At 40.0% G+C, this 15606-nt stretch overlaps 1 protein-coding gene and 1 long non-coding RNA gene across 2 annotated transcripts; one reads left to right on the forward strand and one right to left on the reverse strand.

Annotated features, from left to right (window-relative positions):
• Window positions 1-708: 708 nt before the first annotated feature.
• LOC134296082 (uncharacterized) lies at window positions 709-5246 on the forward strand. The gene is made up of 2 exons (XR_010002659.1): window positions 709-3726; window positions 4999-5246. It is a non-coding gene; the product is annotated as an uncharacterized LOC134296082 (long non-coding RNA).
• A 5412-nt stretch (window positions 5247-10658) lies between these two features.
• On the reverse strand, window positions 10659-15377 carry rpl29 (ribosomal protein L29). The gene is made up of 4 exons (XM_003217642.3): window positions 15231-15377; window positions 13734-13780; window positions 11793-11857; window positions 10659-10878 (listed from the first exon to the last, which is right to left on the reverse strand). The coding sequence occupies exons 2-4, from the start codon at window positions 13768-13770 to the stop codon at window positions 10780-10782; spliced, it is 201 nt and encodes a 66-aa protein (XP_003217690.1). The 5' UTR covers window positions 13771-13780; window positions 15231-15377; the 3' UTR covers window positions 10659-10779.
• Window positions 15378-15606: the final 229 nt, after the last annotated feature.

Below are 15606 nucleotides of genomic sequence, written 5' to 3' on the forward strand. Positions count from 1 at the left end.
CAGATTTGGGGTTATTCTGGAATTCTGGATAAGGGATGCTCAGCCATAATATGCTGGAGCCATGTGTAACTAAGCCATGGCAGGATGAACATTTAGGTCCCACATCCTGTGTATCCTCCTAGCTCTGTTCTCATTTGAATATGGTGTCACTATAGCCATTTTCCTTAAAGGTAATTTCCAATGCTCTGACATGAGCAGGAAAGGAGCAATGTAAAATCCTATATCCATGCTTTTGTCAACAAGTCTCCTCTTCTTTTGTCCTCTCATGGGGACATCATTACTGGGCTTGTAGTTGAACTTTACAATAAAAACATCATGCATTACCGCTTCCTCTTCCTGCTGCAGGGCTGGTGGCCCTTTGGTCGGTTGTGCTGTGTGCTGTGGAGAGGTACCTGCTGGTTTGCAGACCATTCAAATCTCTCCACTTTGGGAAGAGACATGCTGTGCTGGCCCTCCTATTGATCTGGCTGTGGTCTCTGATCTGGACTCTCCCACCACTTTTCGGCTGGAGTAGCTACGAGGTGGAAGGCATTGCCTCAAACTGTGCCCTGGCTTGGCACAGGAAAGACTGGAAGAGCCGCAGTTACCACTTATCTCTATTCGTTGTCTGTTTCTTGGTTCCCTTTATCCTTATGTCGTTGTCTTATGGCATGCTTGTCTTCACCCTCAGGAAGGTAAGTCTGCCATTCTACTTTTCATAGCAGACAACTCTTCACCTCATTCTCTTAAGCACATTGTGTAATCCTCCAGATGTTCTTGAAGTGCAAAGCCTATGGTCTCAATGACTATAGTGACTGAACCTGATGGGAGTTGTGATCCAGCCCTGGACAATGTAACCAATGCAGCAGGCAGAGATATGAATCAACAGCATCTAGTGGGCCCCAGATTCCCATCCTTGATCTCCAACAGGACTGAGATTGAAGTAAAGATGCATTATTTAGCCTGTGTATATTCTGCCTGTATTACAGTGGATGCCTTGGGCTGTATCTTCCACTGAAATGAATGGTTAATAAACACCCTGGTCTAAAACTTCCTTTCTATCAAAGCTCTAATTTAGACACTCAGGTCAAGGCCACATTTCATGATTTTTCTAGCTGAAGTTTAATTTTTTAAAAAGAGAACAATTAGCAAAAGACTAATAACCAACTATGCAGCCTTGGATTGCTGACGTTCGTAGGAGTTAAGTGACAACTGTCTGATCATAATTAAAACATTTGAGAGAGATGTGTCATCCACACTACTGCGACTTGCAGTTATTTATAGGCACATTATTGCGGGGGATACTGGGAATGCTCGGGTGCAGCTGCCATTGTACTAACAGCTGTCATAAACATCCATCCTTTATTGTTGTCCTCTGAGTTCCTCCTCTTTGACTCATTTGCATCCAAAGCTCTCTGTCATTGTTTTCGTTGAAGCCCTTGAAAGAGGGGGTGAAGGACATACATGCTGTTAGAACTGTCACAAAAGGCAAGAAAGAACACATCTGCTTTCAAGACATTTTGAACATTCACAACATTAAGATACAAGCAATACATTTAAACAAGCATTCACTACTCACTGACAACACAATACACAACACGCATGATAATATGGGGATGATTATTTCTTGCCTAAGAAAGCGCTATGAAATTCATAGGGTAATCATAAATTGAGAAGTGACTTGAAGGAAAATGCATGCCAGTGGCTCTATTTAAATGACATACCTGTACCTGATAACATCAAGGCTGTTTTATGTTTGAAGTCATGAGGTGTTTCTATCATGTGCCATTTGAACTATTCTAATTTGGGCACCACTTTTCTTGTTTCATCTGGAACTTTAAATTCAGGAGAAAAATGTGAAGGAAAACTTTTACAAAAACTAAAGAAAATACAGGCTCATGACAGGGGTCCTGCTATAGGATGTAGGTAAGATGATGCAAGGGAGTGAGTTGACTAGTTCAAGGTCATAGGAGATATTTTATTTTCTATTATAGTCAATACTGGAATTGTGTTAATATCTTGCAAATCTCTTTAAGTCTTGGAGAAAATAGATTATCTAAATGAAAACCACTATCACTATCATCTCTCCAAACAGAACATAAAAAAGAAAACTTGATTTTCCATTTACAGATCATGGAGCCAACTTGGTGAGGTGAGACTGGTGCCTCAGGCTGCTGACGTTCAGTGTCATGAAAGGGCAACCAACTGTTAGTTTTTAAAATGTGTTATTATTGTTGTTTTGCTGCCAGGAAGAGGGAGAATTGCTTGCAGCATTTTCTACCTTGCATGCCAAAATAATGTTAGCTGACATTGGTACTATAGTTTGATTGGTGATGGATGCCATTTGCTTGTCTCCCTGAAGCAGGAAAAGAAGTATTTAGTTGGCTCAGTATGCACAACAGAGTAGCATTCAAAAGTGTCTCCCACCTGTAGCCAGATATGACACTATCCCTAAGCAATTCACTTCCCCTATTTACAGACACACAGTCTAAGTGGTAAGGCAGGTGGTTCTGAAAGCTGCAATGAGTGGCAAAGCATTACTGTATATTATGTTTAAATCTAGAAGCTTTAATGAAAAAAACCCCCTCAAAACCTTGGGTCAACTTATCCACATCTCAGTGTAAGTATGTACTGTAACTCTTATGAAAAAAGGGACTATCTCCTTATCTGAGTAGAGTGGTGAATGGCAAGAGCTTAATCTATCCCAGGAGAACCGAAAAACAGCACTGACTCACTTTACTCTCTTCACCCTGGTGCTGCTTCTGGCAGGTAGAAAAACGATGGTGTCAGCTCTTTGTTGCTTTCACTTAAAGGAATAGCAAGAGAGCCCAAGGGCTTGATGATTCTTTTAGGTTCTCTCAGGACTAAGCTCTTGTCTTTCATCATTCTACTCAGAGAATGATGGGTTTTAAAAATAAGAGTTCATATTGTACCTTAACATTCATTTAAAAAGGTCCCCTTTTTGGAGTAGAAAGAATGTCCTGGATGGGAAAATGGTAGCACTGACAGCAGGGATCCCTGGTGCTTTTCTCTGTGTGGAATGACCTGCAATTTACCCATGGGTCATATCAAAATCCATAATTTTGGCCCCCAAACCTGCCTTTAAATTATACATGAGGTCAATTTATACACAGGTATATACTATATTTCAATGCCAGATGGTTGAAAATAGTAGTAACTGTGTTACAGGAGTTATGATGGGTCTATCCACTGCACTCTACTGTGGTCTAGCAGTTCTGCAAGATCATGTGCAGAATTTCCACCCAGTTCTCCAGTTGCCTGTGATCTTTTTATATAGAGATGCCAGGGAATGACGCTGGAACTGTCAGCCTCCAAAGCCTGCTTTCTGCTGAGCTGCACATTAGCTTGAACACACTCGGTAAAAATCAGCATGGAAGTTTCCAACTGTGGGTTAAGGTCAAAGGTTACTGCCCTTAAAGTTAGCAGAGAAACCAGGGAAATGCTTCACATTCTTTTGTGTCTTACTCTCTTGTCTCTTTTTAGGTAGCCAAAACTGGTTTGGTCCAAAGTAATTCAACTCAGCGGGCTGAGTCTCAGGTGACCAAGACAGCTGTCATTATGATCCTAGCCTTTCTTCTTAGCTGGATGCCTTATGCAGCTTTTGCTCTGACCAAAGTAGTGAAACCAGATGTGACCATGGATCCCAACATTCGGAGTATTCCTCTGTTCATGGCTAAAACAGGAATCATATACAACCCAGTGGTTTATGTCTGTCTGAACAAGCAGGTAAATCTCCTCTTGGCTGCCCTGAAGTGTTGAATTCCTCTTCACTTTCAGCATGCAGGGTTTTGTTGGTTACCATAAATAAGAAATTATATCTTGTGTTTGGATTAAAGGAACTGTAGTATGTTCCAGTTTTCTAACTCAGAGACTGATCTCATTACTAGATTGATAGAGAGTCCACATCCTACTCTTCCAGCCATGTAGTAGACCAGAGATATTATCATATTGCATAACTTGGGAGTTTGAAATGGCTTGATTCAGAAAAGTACATACAGTACAACTTCCCAGACATGCCCTCTGTGGGAATTGACTCTATGGTATTCTAGGTCTAGAACTCCTTTATTTCAATAGGGCTCACTATTAGCTGCAGGCTCAGATATCCCCCACAGACACATCGGTTGTACTGTGTTTCCAAGAGGCTTCTGAAAATAGAATAATTGATAATAAGGGTGTTTTTTTTAGTTTGTGCCTGACTTCCTGTGTTGGATTATTACTGTTCTAAATTAAACAGGTGGCAGCCTTGTTATGGGAATTCAATTATTTCAAGAATTTTTATTCTTCTCATTCTTTATTCCCTAAAAGGGAATCTCAGATATCATCAAAGTTTATGCAAACTTTGGGGGCTTTATGTAGGTCAGCTGTTGAGGCAAGGTGTGTTTGTCCTCTAGGAACACTAAGAAAAAATACAGAGGGACAAGACTGCCCTGGGGTATACTTTAAATCTGATCCAATGATAGAATCTGTTGATGGGGTTGACTATTGTTTTTAATGGGCATGAATATTTTGATTTTTTATTGGTAAATAATTAAAAAGATCAGCATATATAAAGGAACAGCACTAGGATATGTCCTCTACCACTAGAAAAGATGGTAGTCCTCAGTAATTTGGGAGTGTCATAAAACATGGAGCAAAGTACAGCATTTGATAAGGAAATATGTTTCCAGGAGTGTGGTAGAGTCCTCTGCTCTGGAAGTTTTTAAACAGAGGCTGGATGGCCATTTGCCAGGAGTACTTTGATTTTGTATTCCTGCATGACAGTTGGTTGGACTGGATGGCCCTTGGGGTTTTTTCCTAACTTGAGGAATCTATAATCTCCAGATAGGACAGAATGGGGAAATGTTAGCTCTTGCAAAACTCCCAGCCAGTAAGAGGTTGGTCCCAGTCATGACTGGGTATACTCATAAGACTTTGGACAATCAAACTGTCCCTGTGTTGTCCTTTGAGTTGTAGCATTGCTATTTAAGGCAGACTTTGTTTCCTCTCCCTACTTTTCAGTATCGAGAACAAGTTGCAGCCTCCTTACAATGCCTATGGAAATGCAGAGTCGTGCCCAGTAAGCACCATGTGCTGAATGCTTTGCCTCCTGCGCTGAAGAGACTGCAAGGGAAGCAGGTCAGCTGCAATACCAACAGGATAGCTCCTCAGAATGAGTTGAACATCAGCAGGAATCTCCTCTTGCCAAACATGAGCTATTCCGATGATGAATCCTCCTCTCAATAAATGCCACAGCTTTTAACTTTTCATTCAACTTGACTGCCTCTCTTCATTGATCCACATCAAAATATGTAGCATATGTAGAATGTAATCACCCTTCAACGGAGGGTGCAGCTGGTGAATTACTACCAAGATGAAAGGTGACCAATTGTTCTGAAGTAGTTCCAGTCTACAATATTCTATCTTTCAGATAATTTCAAATGTGCAACAATATCGCTTTGCATACTGGTCCAGACTGATATGGCTGTGGCATTGAATTCAATTACACTTATGAACACCATATGCATATTATTTGTTGAGTATCCTTTATCCAAAATGTTTGGTTCCCGAGATATTCTGGATTGTTTTTGGATTTTGGAGTATATACGTGACAAGACATCAGGCCAATGGGACCTAAGTCTAAACACGAAATTCATTTTTGTTTCATATACACCTTATAACATAGCTTGAAAGTATATTTTAAATATTTTTTGCATGTTTGTGTACAATCAGAACTTTGTGCATGTTGTGAATCATCAAAAAGCAAAGATGCCATTATTTCAGCCACCCATGTGAACAATTCGAGATATTTCAGATAAGGGATGCCTAACCAGTATTACATAATTCTAATACAGTATAGGATATTATTCATACTATTATTTATACATATCAAGACATAGGCATAAGTCATACTTATGGATTCTATACCTATTAATTAGAGACAGCATCAGCAATTAAAGATATAATTTTGTTAAGCTTGCCTGGATGTTTGGAATGTAAGAATGGGGAGAAATAAATTGCCATTCAGTCCTGGAGCAGTACTAAATTGGATGGTGTGCCTGTATGTGACACATATACACCAGAGTAACTAGCACAGAACCCTTGATTAGAAGGGAATTGAAATGCTGTCCTCGTGCCAAGGCTATTTCTACGAGGTAGAAGCAAACCTGATACCTTTGCATAGCCCAAGTTAGCTAGTCATCCCCCATCTCTCCTCACACAATGAAGCACTGGCTTTACAGTGCATTATTCCATCTTGCATTGTGTCACTTGAGGCTATTTTGAGCTGGAAGCTCCCAGGGCCATATTTGGGAAACTCATGCCTGGGCGGATAGTGCTGAAGGTCAACGATGACAAAAGGCTTCCAACAAAGGCAGAATTTCCCAATTGCCAATGGAAAGTGGGGACATAAAAGCTATTCTATTTCACTGCACACTTTTGAGGCACTTCTCTCCTCAGGCTAAGAACCTGCTCTGGTTTAATTGAAAATGCTGTCGAAACATTCAATTGAAGAAAAAAATAAAGATTGAATCTTCATGTGTGTTTTTAGTTCACACTAATAGCAAGGTTGTTCATCTCTAGTCTGAATGGAATCCAAGCAAACCTTATCTTTTCACTCCAGCAGTATATTTTTATCACAGGCTTTCTGTGGCACAGGATATATCTCAATGAATACAAGAAGGAACAAAGCAGAAAGTAGACACTTCATTTTAGAATGAGGGCTTTCAAATGTACATAGTAATAGTACTACCAATGGAAGGTTGCACAAAAGTAATAGCTGTTTTGGGAATGATATATGACATAAAATACTGGTAGTCATCAATGATATATGGTTAGCTTTTTAAAAAATGATATTACTTACAAGAGTCAACATTTGGAAATAGAGATTTTCAATGAAGTCCCAGTTTTGCATCCTACCACTCTTAATAGACTGAGCTGGTAAGTACGGTGCACATTACAGGGCCTTTTCTTTAGTGGCACCTCAACTCTTTCCATATGGAAAATCAGGTTAGTTCCATCCTTTTTGGATTTCTGACAAAAGCTCAATTTTGTATTGTTTTGCATGGTTTTTGGTCCTTGAAACCATGGGTGGCTCTTCCGTGTGGACTTGAGACGTCCTATTCGTTCAAAATTAGGATAGTTTGACAAAGTGATTGAACACTGACAAGTTTATTTAAAATGAGGGAGGATGGTTGGTTGATACATGTTGCAAGTACATTTGAGGCACGTTTTTCTGCACACAAGTAAATTACTACTGCACATATTGGCAAGAGTTACTAAACCCTGCTTCATAGTATATGACCCATCTTTAACTACCATGGCTGAATCCAGTGAAATACTGGGGTTTGCAATCTTCTGGGGAACTGGAGGTCTCTGGCAGGGAATTCTAAGAAGCCCCCCCCCCCCAAACTACAGATTCAGGATTCCATAGGACACAATCACGGCAATTAAAATACTGTCATCAGGAGTCAATGTGCACTAGGATTCTGGAGATCAGAGTTCAAATCTCTCCACCATTAAAACCTACTAGGGGACCTTGAGCAAGTCACCATCTCTCAGCCTCAGAGTAAGGCAAAGTCTTCTGAACAAATTAAACCAAGGGGCCTTCCACACAGCCATATAACCCAGAATATCAAGTCAGATAATCCACAATACCTGCTTTGAACTGGATTATTTGAGTCTACACTGCCATATAATCCAGTTCAATGTGGATTTTATACAGCTTTGTGGAAGGGGCCCAAGATAACCTTGTCATAGGTTCATGTTTGGCTTGCTATAAGTCAGAAATAACTTGAAGGCACACAGGGTACTTGCACAGTATGAAAGGGGCTTAACAGAGCCTATTCCAATAACTGATTAGTTATAGATATATATGATATCTGCATATTCAGAATCAGTATTCTTTCCAAACCCCAGTTCTTGAAACCAATAGAAAAACATTTCAGCTGTCAAGGCTTGCCTACGAGTTTCCCAGAAAACAGCTAACTGTCCACTTTTTGGAAACACAATGCATTACTGGTTTGTTACAATAGGGTTCTTGGATATTTGCTTTCTTCAGGCTCTAAGTATCATGACATTAGTTTCTGCTTTGGTCAGACTTTACCTGGAATATTGTGTCTAATTCTGGGCACCACAATTCAAGGATTTTGACAAATTGGAAGGTGTCCAGAAGAGGGCAACTAAAATTATCAAAGGTCTGGAGACCATGCCCAATGAGAAGCATCTTAAAGAGCCAAGTATGTTTAGCCTGCAGAAGAGAAAGAAGTCTTTTCTGCTGCCCTGGAGCCTAATACTCAGAGCAATGGGTTCAAATTACAGGAAAGGAGATTCTACTTGAACATTAGGAAGAACTTCCTGACTGTAAGAGCTATTCAGCAGTGAACTCATTGCCTCAGAGTGTGGTAGCAGCTCCTTCTTTGGAAGCTTTAAAACAGAGATTGGATGGCCATCTGTCAGGGGTACTTTGTACTTTTCCTGCATGACAGAAGGTTGGATTAGATGGCCTATGTGGTCTCTTCCAACTCTATGATTCTATGACATTAAATGTTTTTTGACTGCTGCTCATGTAAGCTTTACCTCGTGTAGCCAATGGCAACACTGAGCTTGTAATGTTAACATTTGAAATATTGCAAGTTGTTTAGCCTTGATCTAAATGGTTAGGAACTGACATTCTTCAGGTTAGGAACTTCTATCTCTTTCTCACTGCTACAACAGTTTGATATCACTTTAAGAGCATTACCTTTACCTTACCTACAAAATTCTGAAATATAGTTTGGTGGGCCACAAAAACTTGTTTGGCAGAGAACTCCACATCCTCCATGAAACTATGAATCCCAGGATTCCATAAGATGCAAATATGCCAGTTAGAAAAAGTGGTAACAAAGTGTTGTAACTGAATTGCTTGAAAGAAATCTTGATTGTAATCTTAACATGTTCCCTAAATTTTCCATCAGAAATTTTCAGTACTGCTAATGTTCTGAAGGCACCACCTTGTGGACAAATCAGATTATAGCAAAAAGTAGTCTAATAATACTATGTAGTTTATAGCATTTGGTCTGTTTTGGTCTCTGTCCTGTGTGATTGATGTGCATTTTATATGAACACTATGATATGTATATTTTATGGAACTGCATTTTAATATGTGTTTGTAGAACTTTATAGTATGTGTTTTTGATTGTGCTGTGATCTGCCTAGAGCCATGGGGAGAGGTGGGCAAGAAATACAATTATTATTGCCCTACAGAACGCAGGAAAATATGTTAAAGCAAACTAATTTAAACTACTTTAAGAGAAATGCACTTTTTGCTACCATGTTCTTCTAAGCTTATGATTAGTAAAGGAACATGATGTCAGAGACCAAAACTATTGTCATTTATTGTTTTGCAATTTAGAAATAAGCCAAGAAACCAAAAGGAGAAATATTGTAAGACATTTCTCCGTGTTATCAGTATTACAAATGTTAAATATGAAAAAATGTTGTAAAGTGAAACTCAAAACTCTGCTCATCTAGAACCAACACTTTTATTGTCTTATAACTATTGATGAAGTTCATGAAGTTAAAGGATGCACAAATTGTTACCATGTGTTCATATGTGGACATTATACAGGCAGAGGATGGGATCCAGCACATTCTCATGGCCATGTGACACCACCTGCACAGTTCTTCAACCAAGCATGCAAGCTGGATCATGCTGTGCTTCTGTGATAGGGCATTTTATAGGTTCCATTATAGTGCAACAAGATCATACACAGCTTTAAAAATGCAATTTCTTAATGATTATACCAGAGGAACTTTACTTGCCTGGTTATAATCAGGATGATTCTTGCAGTCATTGCTGTTGGTTCTAGTGTTCTTATACTACTTTTATAAACACACATAACCTGTCAACTGAAACTATCATGCCCTGGTATACTAGTCTGTAAGAAATCTTTTGGCATTTTAACATTTATAAGGTGTGTTTTTGTTGTAATAGGCCAACAAATTTGACTTAATCTAGCACTCTTTCCTGGCCCTACCAAGGCTATGTGGCCTCCAGAACCTACTTTAGTTATTTTATTCTTACAGACATCTCTCACCTGCTCCAGAGGGCTTTTAGTCTCCCAGCGGTTCTACAGGATTGAGGCTTCCAATCTTCCCTTCATCCCATAAAGCATACAATATTCCCCATGTCTTCCAAACCACAAGGCTTTCTCATTTTTGTTTTATTCCCTGCATCACCTTGATTGTTTCTACATTCATTGTGCCCTACTGTTAAGTAGCAACACTTGTCCTTTGTGCTCTTGATCAATTTCTATATGGGAGAAGGAAGTGAGACACTGTTATTAAGTAGAATTGGCAAGACCTACTGTAGAGTCGCAAAAGCCCCATTTAATAAAAAATACCATTGTAAGGTAGGGGTGTGCATCATGTTGCCCCTTAAATTAAGGCAAGTATGGCAGCCTTTGGCTTCCAGTCTATGAGGAATTAAACTGTCACAACCAAAGAAACAAATATGTTATTGGTTCCTGCCAAACTACTGGCCCACTACCTCAATGTTTGATGAAGATGATTTTGTATGTTTCAGGACAACAGCTCTTAAGCATTCTTCACCACTGTCTTAACATGTTACGGCTGAATGGACTTGCATCTGGAACACCATCTGATTCCTATGTGTTTTAGCATCAAAACAAGAAAACATGACATTTACACCTGTGCATTTCAATTTTATTTAAACAAAATGCCTGGAATAAAAATGAAATGGAGAAAAATTCTGATCCAAGTTCCTAGCAACTCAGTCCCTTTTGGTGTTCAAAGATGAGTTGGTTACTTGGCATTTTTAGCATTGTTGGCTCGCATTTTTTTCAGCCCTTTTTTGTTGTGTTTCTTTGCAAAGCGCATGTTCCTCAAGAACTTAGGATCAACCTGAAAGAGGGAATAAATAAAATATCATGTCTGACAATTCATCAAATTGGTTGCAGGTCCTTTACTATTTATAACAGTGAGAAAACAGCAGATGAGCTCTGTAAATGTACAAGATGAAACCTTGAGCCTTCAACAGGTGACGCAGCCTGCACAGACTGGTTCATCAATCCTGTTTCCATTCTCTTGGGGTTTTTTACTTGTGCCCTTTAACTCTCCCCATCTCACTCTGCCCGATCTATGAGAATATCATTAGGAAAACATAATTTTGATAAAATACTGGATACTGGTAATAAGGTGTACATAAGGTAAGAATAGCAGGTTAGCAGTCCACTTAAGACTTCTGATATGTACAGAAAAGGTTTCTATGCCAAAACAAGGAAAGGTTCTATTTATGAAGACACTACACAAAAGGAGAAACAAAATTTAGTGCATAAACGTGCACACTTTTGAGGTCTGTACTACTAGGAACTTTTTTCAAACAAGCAGAAATTAATTGCTCAAGTTTTTGAAACAGCAGAATTAGCTATCAAAGTTCATAAGTTTTTTTTTTCCACCTTGAGCCTTTTCACTGTACTAAGAAGTTAAATCCTGTCAGATGAACATAAAGAATTTAAATCAGTTTTGGAAACACTGGAGGTGGTTTGACAAAAAAAGCATGTGAAGGAGGCAGGACAACATCATCTCAGAGAAGCGCCCATTCAATGAAGTAGAAATGCAAACATATTCTATTATATTTTGTAGCAACCATATATGATGTTGAAATCTCTGTGGTGCTTGGTGTTAGGCTCTGTGGCCCTGCATTAATTGACTAGTGCCAAGTCCTTATTTTAAATGCCAACATGTGAATACAGCTAGCAAATAGGGCCTAACCTAACTAGCTGTCAAGGAAATTGTGAACAAAAAATCATACTCACCCCTTTTAGAGATTCGTATCTATTTGACCTGGGTTTCTTAATACCATTTCTGTGCCACTTGCGAGCTATTTGGAATGAATACCATAAATAGATTTAGAATAAAGACTGTGGATAACCATGCAGTGATACTTTCACATCCGTTAAAACAAACAAGAAGCACCTTCTTGTTTTTGTCACTATCCTCCAGACCTTTAAAGCAGTATTCTCAGTTAAAATCCTGAATTTGAAACAAATGTTCTAGGTGGCCTGAGATGTCCCGCAGTTCTGCTTCCGACTCTCAGTAATGGGACCCTACTTACTTTGGTGAGGATGACAGGCCAGATTCCCAACCTTCCTGTTCCTGCTGCTCGGTGCTTCAAGGCCTCTAGTCCCTCCCTACACAGCACCAACCAATCCTCCACTACCTCCAAATTCAAAAGGAAGAAAGGAAATCTTTAAAGTGGTCATTTGTTTCATACATATTTTTTCAAATGCAAGAAACAGGTGAGTTCTTGCAGTTCTCTTGGGCTTGTGGAACCAATAATCCCTCACTAGGCTTTGTGCTTTACTCCATATTATATTATCCCAAGACATTGGATAACACATGAAAATTGCCAAAAAGCCTTCAGCCATCTTCTTATTTGCCACCTATATTTGTAAATCCCTCCAGGGACTCAGGAGGTATATTGCTATTAAAAATGTGGCTTACACTGAACAAAAATCAAGCACTATAACTGAAATGCTCATATCTTTGATATGTGTGCTGGCAGCTATACTGTACCCAACAGAATATAACGCCTTTCAAACACATATGCTTGATTTTTTTATCCTTAAGAGTTACATGCGACAACTTCAGCCACAAGTGAACCTCTTTCACCATTCCTGGCAAATGTTACAAAGAACAACTGTATTCATTTATTTAATTTATATGCTACCTTTCTTCCAGCACAACATTCAAGGTACCTATACATGCAAAGGCATGTGAATTCTAGCATGTACTCTTCTTCCCCAAAAACCAAATTTGACCTTTCCTGCACACTTGCATTCCTATTGCCTCTTTCCGTACAAAATTATTTCAATTGTATTTCTTGTCATTCGGCTCATTGATATTTGGAAGGCATGCATGCATGCAGCTGAAGCGATCCCACTGCACCCAAGAGATGGGTTCTGTTGTTACTGCTGTGTGCCTTCACATTTCTAACTTATGGCAACCCTGAATGGATTTATAGAAGGATATTCGTGACAAGACTTGTTCAGAGGGGGAGTGCCATTGGTTTCCTTTGAGGCTGAGAAACTGTGACTTGTCCAAGGTCACCCAATTGATTTCCATTGTCAAGGAAGGATTGTAATCCCAGATTTTCGGACTCCTAGTCCAACACTCAGACCACAACACCACATGTCTATCAGGTGAAGATTTATCTGGGGAATAGCTTAAAATGCATTAGCCATGGATATGTTATGATCAGCACACAAATATCACAAACACTACACATCCATGTTTATCTCTATTATAAGGTTGGGATAACAAGTGGCCACCTTTCCTCTCATATACATTCCCTGTTAGCTTTTCGATTTTCTTAAGAAGCAAAACTAAATATTAGCTAATAGAATTGGTCCTTAATCTAGATTTAATTGTATGCAAACATCATTATTTTGATCAAACCAGTTCTTTCAACAATACCTGCACACCAAGCAGATCAAGTGAAAACTATAGAGATGCTCAGTCATCTGGATTTTTTAGTAAACACTTCCATGGACACAAGATAACATGTCATAGCAAGATTTTAAACCCCACATCTGTTGATAAAGAGCTCAACAACAATAACAAATTACAATTATTTAAAACAATTCACATTCAAATAAAGTAGTAGAGATGTAGATGTTTCCAAGATCATTTTCCAAATATATATATATATAATCATGCTGACCAATATTTTATTACCAATCCCCAGAACAACTTACACTGATTGTGGGTGGTGTGGTTCTTGGACTTGGCCATGGCTTAAAACCTGTTGAAAGAAATTCTTGATTAGAAACATTACTTATAAATACAGACCAACAACCTTCTCTTGATCCTGTTACAGAACTCCCCAGTTATTTGAATATCACATTCTCAGGCTTCTTTTAAAAGGATTTATGAAATGTTTTGTGAAATGGATCAAAGGTCCAACTCATTTAACATTATGCATACAGGTAGTCAGATGCTTTGAAGAACTTATAAGCAAAAGGTAAGTGATCAACTCAGTGGATCTCTCCCCCAGTAACAAGACACAGGATGGCACTGCCTAGGGCAGTGGTTCTCAACCTGTGGATCCCCAGATGTTTTGGCCCTCAACTCGCAGAAATCCTAACAGCTGATAAGATGGCTGGGATTTCTGAGAGTTGTAGGCCAAAACACCTGGGGACCTACAGGTTGAGAACCATTGGCCTAGGGCCTTGAGCGGTCATACCAAAAGTATGGTCCCTCCAGGTATTTTGGGTTTCAGCTCTCAGCATATCTGACCACTGACCAATGTGGCTGAATTTGGTGATAAGTGGTGTTGAGCTTCTGAAGACAGTGCCTTCTGTACAGTTTAAATTACTGTGACAAACAGCTGTTAACAGACCAATTGGTTAGATTTTTAAACAAACTTCCCAACAAATCATATAGAACTAGTAAATATTACCATGTGTCGTATGGTGCATCTAAACAGCAGAATTAATGCAGTTTGACACCAAGCTACAATGACTCAATGTTATGGAAACATGGGAGCTGTAGTTTGTTGTGGCACTAGAACTGTTTGGCAGGGCATGCTCAAGCCATTATAAAATGACAAATCCTACGATTCCATAGTGTTGAAACTATATTAATTTTACAGTGTTTGGACCCTAGTATAAGAATAAAGTCTGTAGATCAGGCATGGGCAAACTTCGACCCTGCAGGTGTTTTGGACTTCAACTCCCACAATTCCTAACAGCCTACCGGCTGTTAGGAATTGTGGGAGTTGAAGTCCAAAACACCTGCAGGGCCGAAATTTGCCCATGCCTGCGTAAATCCTGGACAGGAGGTTTAATGCCATGACAATGCGATTCCTAGAACCACTACAGTCCAAGACTTTAGAATTTCTGACGGGAACGTTAGGCAGTCTTAAAGCTTTATTGCCAGAGCCTGGGGCAGTTCTGGGTGGACTCTAATCCCAAGGCCACCACACTGTTGTGTGGATTCTGTGTGTCGTAATCCAAGAACTCCGTCTTCTCCTCCCCGCCCCAGCCTTTCTCCCCCTCCATCTTCCCTGCCGCCATCCCTCCTCCTGGGGCACCACGGAGTCCTCGCTCTTATCCTCCTCCATGTTCTCCCCCGGGGCAAAGAGGCTGCCAGGGCTCCTTAGGAGAGCCTCGCCTGCCTCCCCAACTTCATGGCGGCCGCGCCAAGGCTTTCCCGGGCCAGGATGGCGCTAGATGAAAAGAAGGAAGACTCACCTCCGCCGCCACTACAGCTCGGAAGCAAAACCGGAAGAGAAGTGGCGCTCGCAAAGCATCCTGGGAAATCAGATACGCCAGGCATAGGGACGGACGGACACAGAAACAAGAGTACCGCAGGGAGGGCCTTTCCTTAAGCGTCCGGCTGGAAACACGAGCCGCTGCCGACAAGGTTCCGCCAGAGGCGAAAAAGTGGGTGCTCTTTCCTTCAAAGGTTTTTACCAGTTTTCGACTGATTGAAGAACACCTGGATATATTTAGTGCCATTGCTGCGTTATGATTTGAGATAACAGGATATTCCTGCAAAGGTTTTTCTTTGGCAGCCCTACAGATTTCTTTCCTTATGTTTCCATTGTTTTTTTCAGGGCCAAGCTCT

The sequence above is a fragment of the Anolis carolinensis genome, chromosome 2 (assembly GCF_035594765.1).
Source record: "Anolis carolinensis isolate JA03-04 chromosome 2, rAnoCar3.1.pri, whole genome shotgun sequence".
NCBI classification, from domain to species: Eukaryota; Metazoa; Chordata; class Lepidosauria; order Squamata; family Dactyloidae; genus Anolis; species Anolis carolinensis.